Source organism: Alligator mississippiensis, chromosome 9 (assembly GCF_030867095.1).
Source record: "Alligator mississippiensis isolate rAllMis1 chromosome 9, rAllMis1, whole genome shotgun sequence".
In the NCBI taxonomy this organism is placed as follows: Eukaryota; Metazoa; Chordata; order Crocodylia; family Alligatoridae; genus Alligator; species Alligator mississippiensis.
In genome coordinates this window covers 8,036,793-8,052,079 of record NC_081832.1, presented here as the reverse complement: position 1 = coordinate 8,052,079, position 15,287 = coordinate 8,036,793, and the positions used below count along the sequence as shown (strand labels likewise).

General features: G+C 39.6%; 1 protein-coding gene across 3 annotated transcripts in view; it reads left to right on the top strand.

Annotated features, from left to right (window-relative positions):
• The window catches only part of GNAS (GNAS complex locus), a 211,838-nt gene extending 207,390 nt beyond the window's left edge, over window positions 1–4,448 (top strand). For all 3 annotated transcript variants that reach the window (XM_059713228.1, XM_059713230.1, XM_059713231.1), the window contains exon 12: window positions 564–4,448. In XM_059713228.1, coding sequence (XP_059569211.1) covers window positions 564–710 — 147 coding nt within the window. In that variant the 3' untranslated portion in view covers window positions 711–4,448. The remainder of the gene's footprint in view (window positions 1–563) is intronic.
• Window positions 4,449–15,287: the final 10,839 nt, after the last annotated feature.

Here is a 15,287-nt window from a genome sequence, read left to right as displayed (position 1 = left end):
TCAGTATTCATCACCTCACTGCTCAGTTGATACTTTGAACATAAATTATTTGTTTTACGTATTTTACAAGTACCAGAAATGGATTTCATTGCTATGTAGATACAGAGTATTGTACCAGAAATTGGGACTAAAGTACATTGAACAAAACAAAGTACTGAGACAGACTGCGGGTTGTAAAGAGGGGCTAATGGTTCACATGTTGAGGCAAAATTCAGTCTGCTGCATGCATAAATTGTTGGCTGAGTTCCCAAAAGTGGCGCATAAACTTTTCCTATAAATATAATTTGGTGAAGTCCTCTTATTTTTGTAGTTCTGTTGCAGTCCCAAGCATTCAACACCCTTCTCCACATGCAGCCCTTTATCCTACAAGTTATATCCTTTGGGGGAAATACTAATCTCATTGAAGTGCAGGAAAGTTTTGTCTCTGACTTGACTGGAATAAGGATTTTCCCCTTTGAAAACACAGCATGTGTGCATGCATGCTCACAGTCAGCTGAGGCTTGGGAACATTGCTTTTTCCACTCAATGTATTTTAACACAATTCTTATGTATTGTTCATACAGAGAATCAGCACAGCAAGTGGAGATGGAAGGCACTACTGCTATCCTCACTTCACATGTGCAGTGGATACAGAAAACATCCGGAGGGTTTTCAATGACTGTCGGGACATTATTCAACGGATGCACCTTCGCCAATATGAGTTGTTGTGATGGAGAGCGCTTTTTTCTGTGTTTTGGACTCCTTATTCCTTATTAAAAAAGAAAAACAAACAAAAAACACAAAATAAACAAAAACAAAAAACCCTTGCCCACATAGGGTGGAAGAAAACTGTTGCAGTCTCCCTCTGATTTGCACCCCTCGACTTTTTTCCTTGCTGGACAGTAGCAGCACTTCTAAGCTTGCTTGTGTCCCCCTCGGACAGTTGGAGATGGCCCCTAAACTTAAAGGCCGTTTCCTTGGGGATTCCCTAACACTGTTATTAACAAAAAAAAAATTAATAATTGTAAAGCCCTGAATGTGGAGTGCCTGAAAGAATTGGGGATAATTTTTTTTAAAGTAAAACAAAAAAATTGGGGAGAGAAAACTTTATGTAATTTAGCACTGTTGTGGGCATAATCATGTAACCCATGATCTCAACTTTGTATCCATTCACTGCATCAGACAAAAGAAGGTGCCAAGTCACAGACCAAGTTTGAAGACAGACGCTTCTTGAGTTTGGTTCTCTGACTGTAATGTGGCTTTGAACGGAAATACTGACAATTCTGCAAAAGACCTAGACAGTGCAAAAACCAACTGCTACCTTTCAGAAGGGTATTTTTAAATCCAGTCTTAGTGGTCTTTAGACAACCGTGGACATTATGAATTGAACTGCGTAAGGCCTGTGATTGCAGAAAGAGTTAACCACACACTGTTTTCAGTTTGTCCACTGATGATCCTGTCTGCTATAAAAATCATTATCTGGACAGTAGTCCTCACAGTCTTTCCCTTCTCTTTCTTCTTCCCTCCCCTCATTTTTTATTTTACTGCTGGATTATTATTCTTGTACAGACTGTAAAATGTATTATTTTGTACAACTTTATTGAAAAAAATAACTTGTAGAAGATCTTTGTGCCTTGATTATGGCTGTACCTGTACAATGAGCTAAGATGTAAGTATGTTTGATTGCGCTGTACAGCTTTGTCAACCCTATCTGCAGCATTAGCTCAAGGTAGGGAAAATTTATCTGTAGTTTAGTTTTTCTGGTTTATAAAAGAAGGAAAAATACTGTTTAGTAAAAAAAAAAGAAAAAAAAAAGTACAAATTGTGCAAACTTAACCACTTTAAAAGTGAGGTCTTCAACAAGTGACCAGATGTTGCAGCATCATGCTTTTTAATTTTTAGCTTTAATTCATTTAAATCTCTATCCAAATGCAAAACATGGCTTGTTTCTACATAAACCAAATTTTGCTACAAATTATAAATGTTAGTGTTTGGTCATTCATAATCCTTTTCGCAAAAGACAAAAAAAAAAAAAAAACCAGAACAAAAACAGACACATAGGCATCATGCAGGTCTGGTGACCATCTGTAGACTGGGCCAAATACCCCACCAACCTCCACTATACTGCGTGGGCATAATACTACCAGAATGACAAGGTGTGCACTGCCCTTGGATTTGGCCACTGAATTCCAGTTTCAAATGACATTTTTATTTCTCTTTTAATAAAGAGATACCTTAGAACCTTTTGTTTTATATTAACTATATAAGTAGCTTAAAGTGAAGATGTGTGGATTTTTTTCTTAAACTTGAATAATTTATGCAAATTATATGCTTAGAACAACATGTGGTACAGTAAAAAGAAAAAGAGCAAAAATCACTGTAGCAATAAGAGAGCATGTAATTTTAGTAACTACTACACTGCTTTATATTTTATACCTAGGTGTTTTATGTCTCTGTGAGTGTGTTACTTTTTCATGTGTCTAAACCTTCGTGTACAATTTGTACAAAGTCAGAAATTACAGCTGTAATAACACATCTAGCACAGTGTTAGCCTATATTACTCGAGCACCTCTCTTCCCCTCTGCCCGCACCCCTAACTCAATCTGGTTCGTTATGCAGCAAATTTGAAACAAACTTCCCTCTTTCCCTTTCACGCTAGCTTTTTTTTCTTTTCTGTTGTGTTTTGTTTTATGGTTTTTGAGAGAGGCAAAACCTCTCTTGGCTTCTCTTTGGGAAGAGGTCCACTTTAAATTAAAGGTAGGGTGTGGTCAGGGATGGCTGCATGGGTAGATTTGCTCCAGGTGCCAGATGCCTCTTTAATTAAGAACTGCAACTTTTCAGACTTGTGAGCTGGTGCTGCTAACCCTTTATGAGGAAGTGAACCACCTTAGTCTTTCCACACATGTGGAAAGCAAGGACTAGGTGGAGTTAGTCTCATTCCCCTTTCACGCAGAATTGTAGTGATTTTTCAGAAGACGCTAATTGTCTTAAAAAAACCCAACAAAAACAAAACCTTTGGCTGCAGTTACTACTCAGATTTGAAAAACCTGTCTGTCCACTTCACACATTCAGAAAGCTGCTATCTTGAAGGTTTTGAAATGATAGAAGATCTTGTCTGACCTAAAATAGCCCTATTCAATACAAGAATGTATCTAGTGCCTGTAGATTAAGGGCTGGGGTTTCATGAGGGTAAAAGTTGGATACAAAAAGAGGAAATAAAATGTGAGCCTTAATTTATGTTATAGGAGCCAAAACCATTAAATTTAGTGCCAACCCATATCTTCTTCTGCCTGGAAGGAGTTGGTAGAAAACACCAATTTTGAAAGTGGGGAAAACCTCCAGTGGTATGGAATATGATGACTGATCGGAGAGAAAGAAAGTACCACCTTAAACAGAAAGTAGTGCTAACTCCTTTCTGTAGTGATGGAAGGATACGTAAGCATAGGTTACAAAGAAGAAATATATAAGATTATAATGTTTTAGGAAACCTTCCTATAAAGCATTTTGTGAAAGGGAATATTTAGGAGATGCTTTTTTTTTTATTTAAAGAAGGAAAGAAAAAAAAAAAAAGACAATGTATTCAAAACAGTCGGGTTGCACATGTTTGGAGAGTGTGTGTGTGTGTGTGTGTGTGTGTCTTCATGTCAGTATTGCCTTTGTTAGTTTCTTTTATTAGTCCATGCAGCTTGGTGGCCTGGTAAATGTAAGTCTTATTTTTAACAGCTTTTTTGTTTTGTTTTTATTTTTAATACAAAAACATAAAGCTTTAATGCTTGCTATTTAATTAGTAACTCTGTGTTTTCTTCTGTCTCTAATTTAGTGGCCATAATTTGCAGTTATTTGAACCATTCCAACGTAATTCTTACCCATATTTTCCTAGGTTTTTTTTTTTTCTATTTATTTATTTGAATTTCTTCCTTTTTTCATAATTTAGGACTTTCACTTTTGTCTCATTCGCCTCTTCAGGAATTTCTGACCTTACAGCCAAAACTTTACTCATTCTACTCAGTATTCATCATGATGCTGAAGTGTAAAATACCTGCAAATGTAAACACTACCACTTTTATTAATAAAACAAAATGCAGTGTTTTAGGGCACATTTGCATCACTATAGTTAAGGTTGTGTCAGTATTTCCATTATAAACCCATAGAGGATCTATATCTTGGCACTAAATTATCCCAACCTAAATCTTTGCCACGGTCAAGCATGATTTGGTGGGTTGGTTTTTAAACAATTTCCAACACAAACTTTGGGTTCCGTTTTAAGTTATACACCTGTTTTGTTGGATGGGGGTTGGTTTAAAAAAATGATTGGTTCAAGATTATTTTTGGCACTTGTATAACTCAAAAAAAGTTTTGATTTAAAAACACACACTTTGGCAAGCCAGTTACCTCCAATATGGTCTGATCACTTTGGGTATTTTGTAAAAATAATAATAAATAGTAGCAATGTTGTGGTTTCAAAATCAGCTACTGTGCATTTGCAATAACTCTTTTCAACCCAAGGATTTTTAGCAATGTGGACTTGGTGCACATATTCGGCAGCCAGTGTGATGCAGTAGACTTGTCTCAAGAGCTATTTCTCGTGGTGTCTTAAGAGAAAGAGTCTGTGAGCTTGGGAGTGTTTACCCTACAGACCCTGGCTCTGACGGCATCAGAAATGAAGGGTGAAACCCTGGCCCCACTGGAATCAACAGGACTTTAGCCTTGACTTCACTGGGGCCCGCATATCACCTCGAGTCTGTGGATGAGAGTTAACCTGAGGAGCTGAAGCTGATTCTATTGCATTATACTGCCCACTTTCACAATTTGGCATATGCAGCGGAATAGTTTTTAACCAATAAATCTATGCATAGAATGATTGATTTATAGGCTTTTCTGTAGTTCTTATTAGTACTGTAGTACTTGTAACCATTATTGGATTTATTCTTGCAATGCTTCTATGAGGTAGGGTGGTTGTGTTATATCTCCACTTTATAAATGAGGTAGAGAAATTAAATAATTTACTGAAGATCATAGAGGACACTGGTGGCAGATTTGGAGATGAGCCCAGCTCATCAAAGTATCAGTCCAGTCAGTGCCTTAATAATCAAACCAGTGGTGATTTGGTGCTATGCAAATGTCCAAAATACAGAAGGTAATTTTGAGCTATCAAAAAATGTATTTTAGAGGCAAGAACTCCCTCTGTACCTCTTGATCCAATAAATGTATATGTAGTTAAATGGGACCAACTCCTTTTCCCATAAAAGTACAATAGGATCAATTCTAAAAGCGGGATGAAGCCCGGGGAGTCATCAAGGCTCTCAACAAGTAATAGGGACTAAATTCTTACTCGTATAATGAGTTTGCACCAATATAAAAAGATTTACAGGCAAAAATCTGCTTACATTCCCAAAGGAAAACCGTAACAGCACCCCCCCACACCCCCAATGCCTTCCTCAGCTTGATGTTTCTAGAAGTTTGTTGCTAAGGGGAGAAGTTTATCTTGGTCAACAAACTTGGAAATATTCTTATTTTATTTAAAAAAAAAAAAAAAAGCTACAGAAGAGATTTCTGATATGGAAGTATGTAAGATGAAAATCACTGCATGTGGCAACTATGGCAAGGTAGACACTCCAGTTTTAGTTTTCATCCTATTTTAATACTTGTGAATTCATCAAAAAGCTGGCCTTATAGCCCAGTTGTTTGAATGTTAAGCATGGAAGTCTTGTTTTAGTTGTTAACAGGCTCCAAGCAGGACAGGAGCTGCTCTAGAATGTCTTGCTGTGTGCTGCATAAACTTCAGTAAACCGGCAGCCACCAACACTGGGCTCCTAAATAACACCTTCAATGAATTTTCTCATGCTGTTCAATACAAAGCTTCCTTTTCCCCCCTGTAATCTTCTAATGCTTTGAGCTGAGACAAATTGGGTGCAGGTTAAAGCACTGTTCTACCCTGGAAGGGGGTGTGAGGGCAGGACCTGTGTATAGTTGGTCCCAGATTCCTGCAGCAGGTGAACAAGGGGAAAGGTTTTTCCTAATTGCCAACCTTGCAGACTCAGCCTCCTCTCTGTATGTGTATCGTCATCAGTAAGAGAGTTCAGGAAGCCTAATGCAATGAGGTGTAACTGATTGAAACCTAAACAAACAGGTCTGCTGGGCTAAGATAACAAGAGCAAAAAGTGTACCTTATTTAATAAAGTCTTGAGACAGGTTCCTGGATACAAGCTGGATGCTGATCTGACGTAAGAGTCATTTTTGAAGGAGAATGGTCTGCACTTAAAGGCTTGGATGAAAGTAGACAAGTGCAAGACATTTCACAACCAAAGACTGAAATTAATCCCCTTTGCCTTCCTTAATTCACCCAGGTTTGGTATTAAATGTATGTAATACCTTGTGATAACTTCATGCCTCACAATTCATAGTTGATGTGAAAAAGGGCAGGTAGGAACAGGTGGAAGAGAGGCAGTGCTGTTAGAAATTATCTTGGTTTTGTTAGCCTGTTTGGCAATCTAAAAAACATTTGTGGGCCTTCACTTGTGAGCATAAGAAGTGGAGTATAGTGGTTTTTATTTATAGTTCTCCTGCGCCAGGTACCACCTAAGACTTAATGTATATTGCTCTTAAATATGCCAGGGTGAAGCAGAGGATCCGGCAGAGAACAGGAGTTCTTTAGGGTGAGGAACCACCCCATCAGTCTTATGAATACCGAATTAGTAAGGGCCATTTTCAAGAGTTTCCATTCAAGTTAATTTGTATTAAAGTACCCCTATTGTGTGTGTGTAATATTTCTATAGAAGGGAGTTTGAAACCCCAACATATGCAAGGTTTTTAATAGAAAGCTCTTTATATCTTTTATAAGCCTAATGCTGAAGGAAGGTGGGGAGGAGTTATTAATGATTCTCAGTGGTCATAATCTGATTTCTCTTCTTTTCTTGGAGGTGCAACGTGCAAAAGGAAGTGTGCGAGATGGATGGGTTATATATGAAAGGCTTTGACATTAGCTATGATTTCTATTATACATTTCCCACAAAGTAAGGCTGTTCTGGGCTACAAAATTACATATTATAACCAACTCCAGGAGCCCAGCAGTGGTGCACAAACCATCATAATTAATGACATACCTGTGATGTAAAGCTAGGGACCTTGCAACTAGATTGTTTGGTCCAATGCTATATGAGCCACTGCCATTGGGTTGTGCTACTTTCTCTTCCCCAGCTGTGCTCTTGCGGCTTCTATTTTTGATCTGAGGGAATGGAGTAGCTATGAAAAAGTTAGCATGAGGCCGTGCTGTGAAAGATCAAAGGAAATGGAGAAAATGAGACCCTGTGTTGTTCTAAGTATAAGTGGGCCTGCGTACAAGTCTATGCCAGGGGTTGGCAGCGTTTTTGGGCAGAATCCCAAAAAACAGCCTCGACTTGTTGCTAACTTCATGCCTCACAATTCATGTTGGTGTGCCGGGGGTAGACATTGGGGAGCCCAGCCCTTGTTGTGGCAGTGCACCCCCAGCCCCTTCCCTGCCATGTGCCCTGAGGCACACATGCCAAGCAAAATGCCTTTGCGTGCTACACTCTGGCACCTGTGCCGGGGGTTGCCTACCCCTGGTCTATACTGTGTTTTCCGGTTCCATTTTAGGAAAAATAAACTTTTCCCTGAGTAAAAGTTGATAACTTATAGGTGAGAACTGCTACAAAACCCCACAGGAAACTCAGATAACTAGGGAAAGGACCCAGAGGATTAAATGAACTAAAACACTAAAAGAACAAATACACTAACAAATTCTGACTTTATTTGAGCATACAATAGAAATATATACTGCAAATACCAAAGTCAAGACTGGACAGGGCTGATAGACTGATCCCCACACAGGAGTTGAGTGCAATATTTTTATGGTTCCCTTTGGAGGTAAAAAAGGAGTAGACATTGTTAGAACAATACAGTGCATAGGCCTTTACCTTCCTCCTCGGGAAAGGAAGCGTTGGCAGCTAGGAATAATTCTGATTCCCCCAAGTTAGTTACCTAGTTTGGCCCCATTATAACTTCTTTTTTCTCCAGAGCAGTGGGAGTCATTGGATTAAAAAGATCAGGATGCCCCAAACTAAAAAACATGGCTGCGAAAATGTAAAGAATAGCAATGTTTAGGGGAAACCTGCAGGACTGAATTGAAATGTAAGCTTCATGGGCATGGTTTGGCGCACTGATCAAGTGGAATATTCTCTGTCGTTAGGAGGTCTGGATGCTCAGTCTGTCTCATTAGATTGGTACATGGGCATGTTGTGAGGCTATACCCTATTTACTATGTGTAACAATCGTTTATCTGTTTGACAAGCATTTTAAAAAGAAATTACCATCTCATTTCATCTGCAATCAGTGACTACTTGTGCTTTCCCCATCCCCTGTTCACCACCTTTCTGTTTTGTCTCTAAAGCTTTTCAAGTTACCTAGCAAAAGTCTCCGAGTTACAGTATCTAGAATAACAAATTGTCTCCGTTAGTTGCAAATTTTAGGGTCAACAGATGTGCTAATCTTGCGGTTCTGCTCTAGGAGGAAGAATTTCTTCATCCAGATCTGATTAGCTTAACTCAGTGCTGCTATATTTTGCTGGTGAATCTGAAAATGATTAGTATTATATCTATGAATGTACTGGTTGGGTTCTAAAGGGCTACAGATTATTGAAACGCAGGCTTCTGCAAAAACATTGCAGGGCTGAGGGTAAGAGTAATTAGTTTAGCAGGGCTGGACTTTGTGAATGGCAAATATTCTGGTATGAGGGCCACTCTTCTGCTTCGGGGTTTATATTTGATTTTATCCTGATAAGCTTCAGTTTTCAAAAGTATTTTCCATTCTTGTACAATGTCAGGTTGGTTGCACTGCTTTACAGTCAGTAATCTTCACAACAGCCCTCGGGTAGGAAGTCTGTTTATGTTCATGCAGCTGATCTCTAGCAGGGATGGAATTTGAACTAAGGCTTTGATGCTCAATCCACTGCATGTTCCTCTGGACCGCGATGCATCACATCAAGCAATTGTGCCTGTAACAGGAGGAAGTCCTTTCTGTTTGTTTTTTGGAAAGTGAAAAATTTCTAGGAGAGTCAGGTAAATTAAACTGCTTTCAGTATAATGCATCATTAAAAGTTGTGCTGAAACCTGGGAAAAGCACTGGTGCATATGGGAAGGTACAGGAACTCCAAAGGGACATCAACATAGTTTCTATTTAGAGTTATAAAAGCTTAGTTGGCAAATGTTGGCAAATTCAGAACATTTAATGGGAATTTCGGTGATGCTTTGAGGCACTTGCTCCTCTCACTTGGCCCGATGTTTACTGAAGGGTGGGAGAGGGATTGGCTGCCTTGCTTTTTCTGCAAGGGGTCAATTGGCTGAAGTCCCCTAGTTCTCTTTTCCAGGACTGCTGGAAATACTGCTCTGAGTATTGTTCATTCTTACAAAAAAAGTAAAAAAATAATTTTCTGTTACTGTAAGCAAAATAAAGAACTACAACTGAATGAAGACTTAACTTATTTTAGTTTTAAGATCTAGTCACTAAAACCACTAATATGATTGACTCCTAATATTTCTCAATCCTAATTAATGCTGTGGACCACTGAATCCTGCCATAGGTAGTAAGTGAGGTTCGTAGTACTGCTACAATTGTCTCTACAACTAATTGAAGTCCTGCCCATTGTCACTGGCTGAATTGTTCAACCTGTCCTGGGACTGCTTATGGAGGTTACAGACATTTTGCTAGTGCTTAATTTAAGACAATTACCCAGATACATTGGTCCAGACGTACTGCTAAAACAATGTGGAGGGTCCTCCAGCTTTAAGGAGAGAAGGGAGTGGAATGGTCCCCCCCATGGATACACAGACCTCTGCTTTACTTTGGGCATCCTGCAGAAGGTTTTGTCTGAAGCTTATGATTTGTGTATTAAATGCACTACTGTGTCTCTAGGAAATGAGCCAGCCAGCAGTGCCATTAAAAGATTTAGTAACATTTATTTACTGTAGTTTAGACACCAATGATGTATCCCTTGTCCTTGCTTCCTCAAGTGTCCCCTTACTATTCTAGCATTCATTGCACCACGTTTGACACTAGATTGTAAGCTCTTTGGAGCAGGAGCCTGGTCTTTATTACAGAATGCCCAGCACAGGCATTGGTGCTTTTCAGCTGTGACACCATAGGCATCGCCATCCTTTGCTCCAAGCACAAGATGGTTCACTTCAACCTGCTTTCTCTAATAGAAATGCAAAGCAATATGTACATTTAAAACGTTGCAGGGGGTGGGGCATACCATAGCACTGCATGCCTAATTCTTCACCTGGGGAGAATAAGAGCGTGGTCCAGAAGTGGCAATGTTAGTCATGATTTTTAATGCCCTACTGGGCAGTGCCCTGATCCTATGGTGAAGAAGGAGGTACAAGAATCTGTAGCAAGTAGTGTAATGCATTTCTGGAGAAAAGCGAGATACTCTGGCTTGCGCATTATCAGCAGAATTGTTAACTGTTTTCCAAGATTAGAGCCAGGTTCTGCCTTCTATAGATAGTCGCAATCTGTAAGTGTAACAGGGTAAGTTTGGGCTGTTAGACTGATTGGAGTGTTTTGTTTTTGGTTAGTTTTTTTTTTGTTTGGGTTTTTTTTTTTGGGGGGGGGGTACATAATTCCTGATCAACTTACAGAGGAATATCATGTGACACCTGCAGGCCAAAAGGCTGGTAGAATCTGGTACATAGTGACAGGGAAGAAAAGGAATATGAATCATTGTGACTCAAGGTAAAGTCAAATACTAACTGCTACAGGCTAGGAAAAAATCTCTTGGATTTTTCAAGGAATTGTTTACTGAGGGATTATGTGTACTGTGTCATCTGTTACAGGCCATGATCAGAGGTGGGATACTGTTGCAGCTGGATCCCTGGTGCACTTATATGTGACAATTCTTGGTGTATTTACAGAGTCAAAACTGAGCTTCATTTTCAAAGCCCAAGACACGTATTTAGGAGAATTTCATTTGTATACTGAACACAAACGTCCCTTGCCACTTTAGTGCCACATTTCAGAATAGAGGTGTATCTTAAGATGCATCCACTTCTTGTAATTGGGCTTGAAACTTTCTTTTATTGACCTGGTATTTTTTTCCATAATTTTTATCACTGTCAAGTTGATCAGTCTCAGCCGACTGCCACGTCTGATGCTGCTCGGAAGGATTTTCTACCACTTTCTGAACTGTCCCCTTTTCACCATAAAATGTGGTGTTTCTTAATACTCTTATTACATCTGGTATCCACAGCCTCAATTATCTTCTCTGTTCCTGATGGAGCTCTGAGTCCTCAGAAGTCCCTCTGCTTTACTGCTTATTTCCCCATATATATATGAAGTATGTTCATAGAGCCCTGTTAGCTATCATCCACTTTCCCGTTTCCACTGTTCATCTGTAGGACTAGAAGCTACTTACCAAGAGTGTCATTGCTGCTCCTGAACTATATATAGTGAGCTAAGATAGTTCCCTTTTCTATGATCCCCCTCACCTTCTGATAACTTAAGTGAGGACAGAATTTGACAGCGTTGCCCTGGTTTTCCAAAGAGCCTCTGCTCTCTTCCATTCCCTACAACTATCCCTTGCATTTTTGCACATGCATGTTACAGTCTTGAAGATGCATGCAGTGTCCCCTGTCAGAGTGTTATAAAATAGTTTGCACTTTTTTGTGGGAGCAAATTTGGAAATGTATATATGCCTTTCCTCCGAGCTCTGTTTCTGCTTGTTTAGTCTTCATTCATAGCATGTAGAGTATGTTAATAGTTGATTTGCAGTATCTGGAAGAGTTAAACAGCTGCTTATCTTCTATCTTTTTTAATAATTAGATAGGAAAATTGACAAGCCCAGGCCCTGGTATGAACATACTCTTATTTTCAAGGTTGTTTCCATTGGCTTCCAGCCTTAGCCTGTCACTTTTTCTTCCCAGTCTATCTTCATAGAAAAATGGTCAGCGCATCTTTAAGCTCCAAAATGTCACTCTGCTGCCTTGCTTGGCAGCAGCCAAGAGGCAATCTGTCAGAACAGGTGGAAAACAAGGCTGCAGGCCTCTTTCTTGCTCCTTTTTTCTTCAAATTCTCTTTGTATTTGTGAAGAATTTTTCTTTTTCCTTCCTTTCCCTGCATGTAGCATAAGGAGGTGTTACCTCGTAATTCAGGAAAAGTTCAAGGGAAGCAAAAACACATTGCATTACATTGAAATTTCAGGTGGAATAAATGCCTATATATTAGCCCTTGGGCCATCTCAGGGAATATGTGTTTTTAAAAAAATAAATAATGTGTGTATAGATATCTATATATATATATATATATTATATTTTATTTTTGTATATATCCTCTATCATAGACTTTCCCTCGCACCTTCTTTTAAAACCACCTTAAGAAACCCGTGCACCCACACTCTGCCCTTCCCTAACCCAAACACAGTCGCTTAGTCCAGGCCCTGGTTTGGGGTTTCCCTTCTCAGTTCATTCTCCATCCTTGTCGCTGTTGATGTCACTTCCACTGCTGCTGATCCTGTTGATGTCCTCCTCGCTGTCTTCAGGTCCAGATAGGTCATTGTCACCTTCGTTCTCCCTGTCCACTTCCCTGCCCAGGGGGACTTTGAAGAACCTGTGCCACGTGTCCCTTTTCCAGGTGGAGTTGGCTGCATCCTTTCTGTCCTCTCCCACCACTTCCCAGTAGTAGGACTGGAGTTTGCTCAGAAACATTTTAACAGTCTGTTTGCTCAAGCTTAGTGTGACAGGGAATATGTCCCAGAAGGTCTTACTGAAAAATATTTTTGAACAGATAGTTTCTGCTCTTGTGTGTAGAAGAGTGTACGATTCTCTCTCTCCCCTCCACTTTAAAGGGAGTTTCAACTCCAAATAAAGGAGCTTTTAAATACTCATCAGTCAAGCACTTGGCTGCCCTCCAGACCCCAGAACACACCCTTCTCCTCCCCTTTCTCACATTTTAAGCTCTTACACAAGTTAAGAATGGGAATGAATCTGAACGGAGACAAAGGCACTTTGTGTGTCCCTCTCACGTGTTCTCAGTCTCAATACTACCCATCTCTTTGCCTAAGGTCAGACTGATTGTTTTTAGTTTCAGCTTTTAAGTTTTCTTCCACCCTACTTCCCTTCTTTTATTTTACTACAGCTGTTCCAGTCTTCCATCTACACGAGACCTCTGTGGGACTATTTTCTTGTTTTAACACTTTTTAGGTTACAATAGTTTTAATCGTTCTAGCTTGATGCCAAATTCAGGTAGACTATTCTAAGACCAACATAAAAAAGTTAATTCCAGCTGTTTACTTTCTGTGTAAAGAGCAGAAATAAATCATGTCCATAGTCTTCAGTCTGAATAAATGGACTGTACAAGTGGGCACAGCACAGAAGAATTTGAGTAGTGCAGGCTCATGATTACAGTTTTCTGGCTGTTCTCTTTGCTCATCAGCAGAGAAACGGACAGTAATGGTTATATTAAAACTGGTATCCATAGGCTTTACAATGAGCTACACAAGGAAATAGTACACAGGTTCACAGCTCTTGTGTTTCAAGCTGGCTGGAGACTCAGGAAGATTTTTCACATCCAGAAAGGCCAGAAATATATATGTAAAAGAAGAAAGTTCAGATTCTGGAACACGACTCTTTCCTAAAACAGTGATTCTCTGGCAAACTTTTTAGCTGCTCTGGCTCTAATACAATCTACTCATTACTTCCAGACTGTACCAGAGCTCTATAAAGAAACTAATTTTAAATGTTAACAAGCAAGATAAAACAGTTTGTGTCCATAAGACTACACAAGTGGATGTCTTCTCTAGAGAATATGCAAGTCAAAGGCGGAGTTAAGCACTCTGTCTTATGACTAATTTGTGTGCACGCGTTACCTGGAACAATAGGGCTTAACCTGGTTGTAGCCTTGGGGTTCTACCACAATGGAGCAGTAATAATAATAACAATAATAATAATAGAGTAGTAATAAAATTTTAATTTTAAAATGATAAATTAAAATTAAAAAATTATCATTGGCTTTCCTGACATCTCAGTGCTTCAAAGAACTTAGAAATCTGTACCTACTAAACAACAGTCACAAATACAAAGTGTCTCTATTTTTTCCCCTCTTGCCATGACCATCTAGTTTAATTCTTTCTTTTGTTGATACAAGTCTGCATTTAGTGTTTGATTTCTGGTAGCCACTGTAACCAGGGCTAAATCATTTAAACTGGAACAGACAGAGCAAGCCCACCCACCCACCCCTCACTGGAAAACACCAACTGTACAGTTGCTCATTTTGACTTTTTATTTTTATCTGCCCGTGCTCAAAACAGTCTTCCCCATAATTTAACTAGTGGGTTTTACAAGCACGTTTAAAAAAAAATAGGGAAAAGAGAAGAACAATTCAATTCTAGCAAGTATGTGAAACAGCCACAATACCCGAAGCATAACAAGGTCTAATTATAGAGGCAGTGAATACTGGAATGTCAGTAAAGCAACAAGAAGAATGTTTTGCGTGGGAGAGGCATCAAAGCTCTTTTCTGCTTTATTAAATGCATGGTAACTGGAACATGGGATTTGAATGTGTATATTTAATTATATTAAAGAAAATGGATGGACCTGTATTTGTGTACAACGCAGCGGAGGAAATTTTAAGACTATAAGTATAAAACAACAAAAATGTCATTTTTGGTTACAAATTAACCATCTCCATATGCTTCATCTAAACACCCATCTCCATCTCCTGCTCTCTTCTCTTGAGCTACAACTTGTGGCTCACAATTTATGCGATGGTTCAAAATAAGTCTTCTGCAACGCTGTGTTCAGCACTGACTGACCTGTAACTGCAAGGACCTTGGAGGGGCCACCAATGTAGTACAACGGTAAGACCCATTCTTCAGTGATGCATGTGATGGGGTATACGCCGGAGGGAATTACCCTGCAAGAGTGGATCTCTGCCCCTTTACTGGGTGCTGGCTGAGATGCAGCATATTTTTCCCTGTGCAGCTGTCTGGGAATAACAGCAGTACGCCAACCTCATAAGCAAGGGCAGAGAAGGGTGAACTGTCTGACTTGGCATCCTTTCATCTGCAAGAGATGGTGGATATTGCAGCTTATCGGGTGAACCAGAATGGAAATATCAACTACTGAAGCTTGGATCTGAATGCTGCTGGGCCCAAATTTGCTTGAACCAGCTTTCACCAATGAGCCTGAACCTGCAAGATACTGAAGGCAAGAAGGAGCCTAGGCTTGGCAGATAACAGACAGCTCGAAAAAGCCAATTTCTTGGCCAGTACCTCAAACCTCCTCTCTTCCCAGCCAGAGACG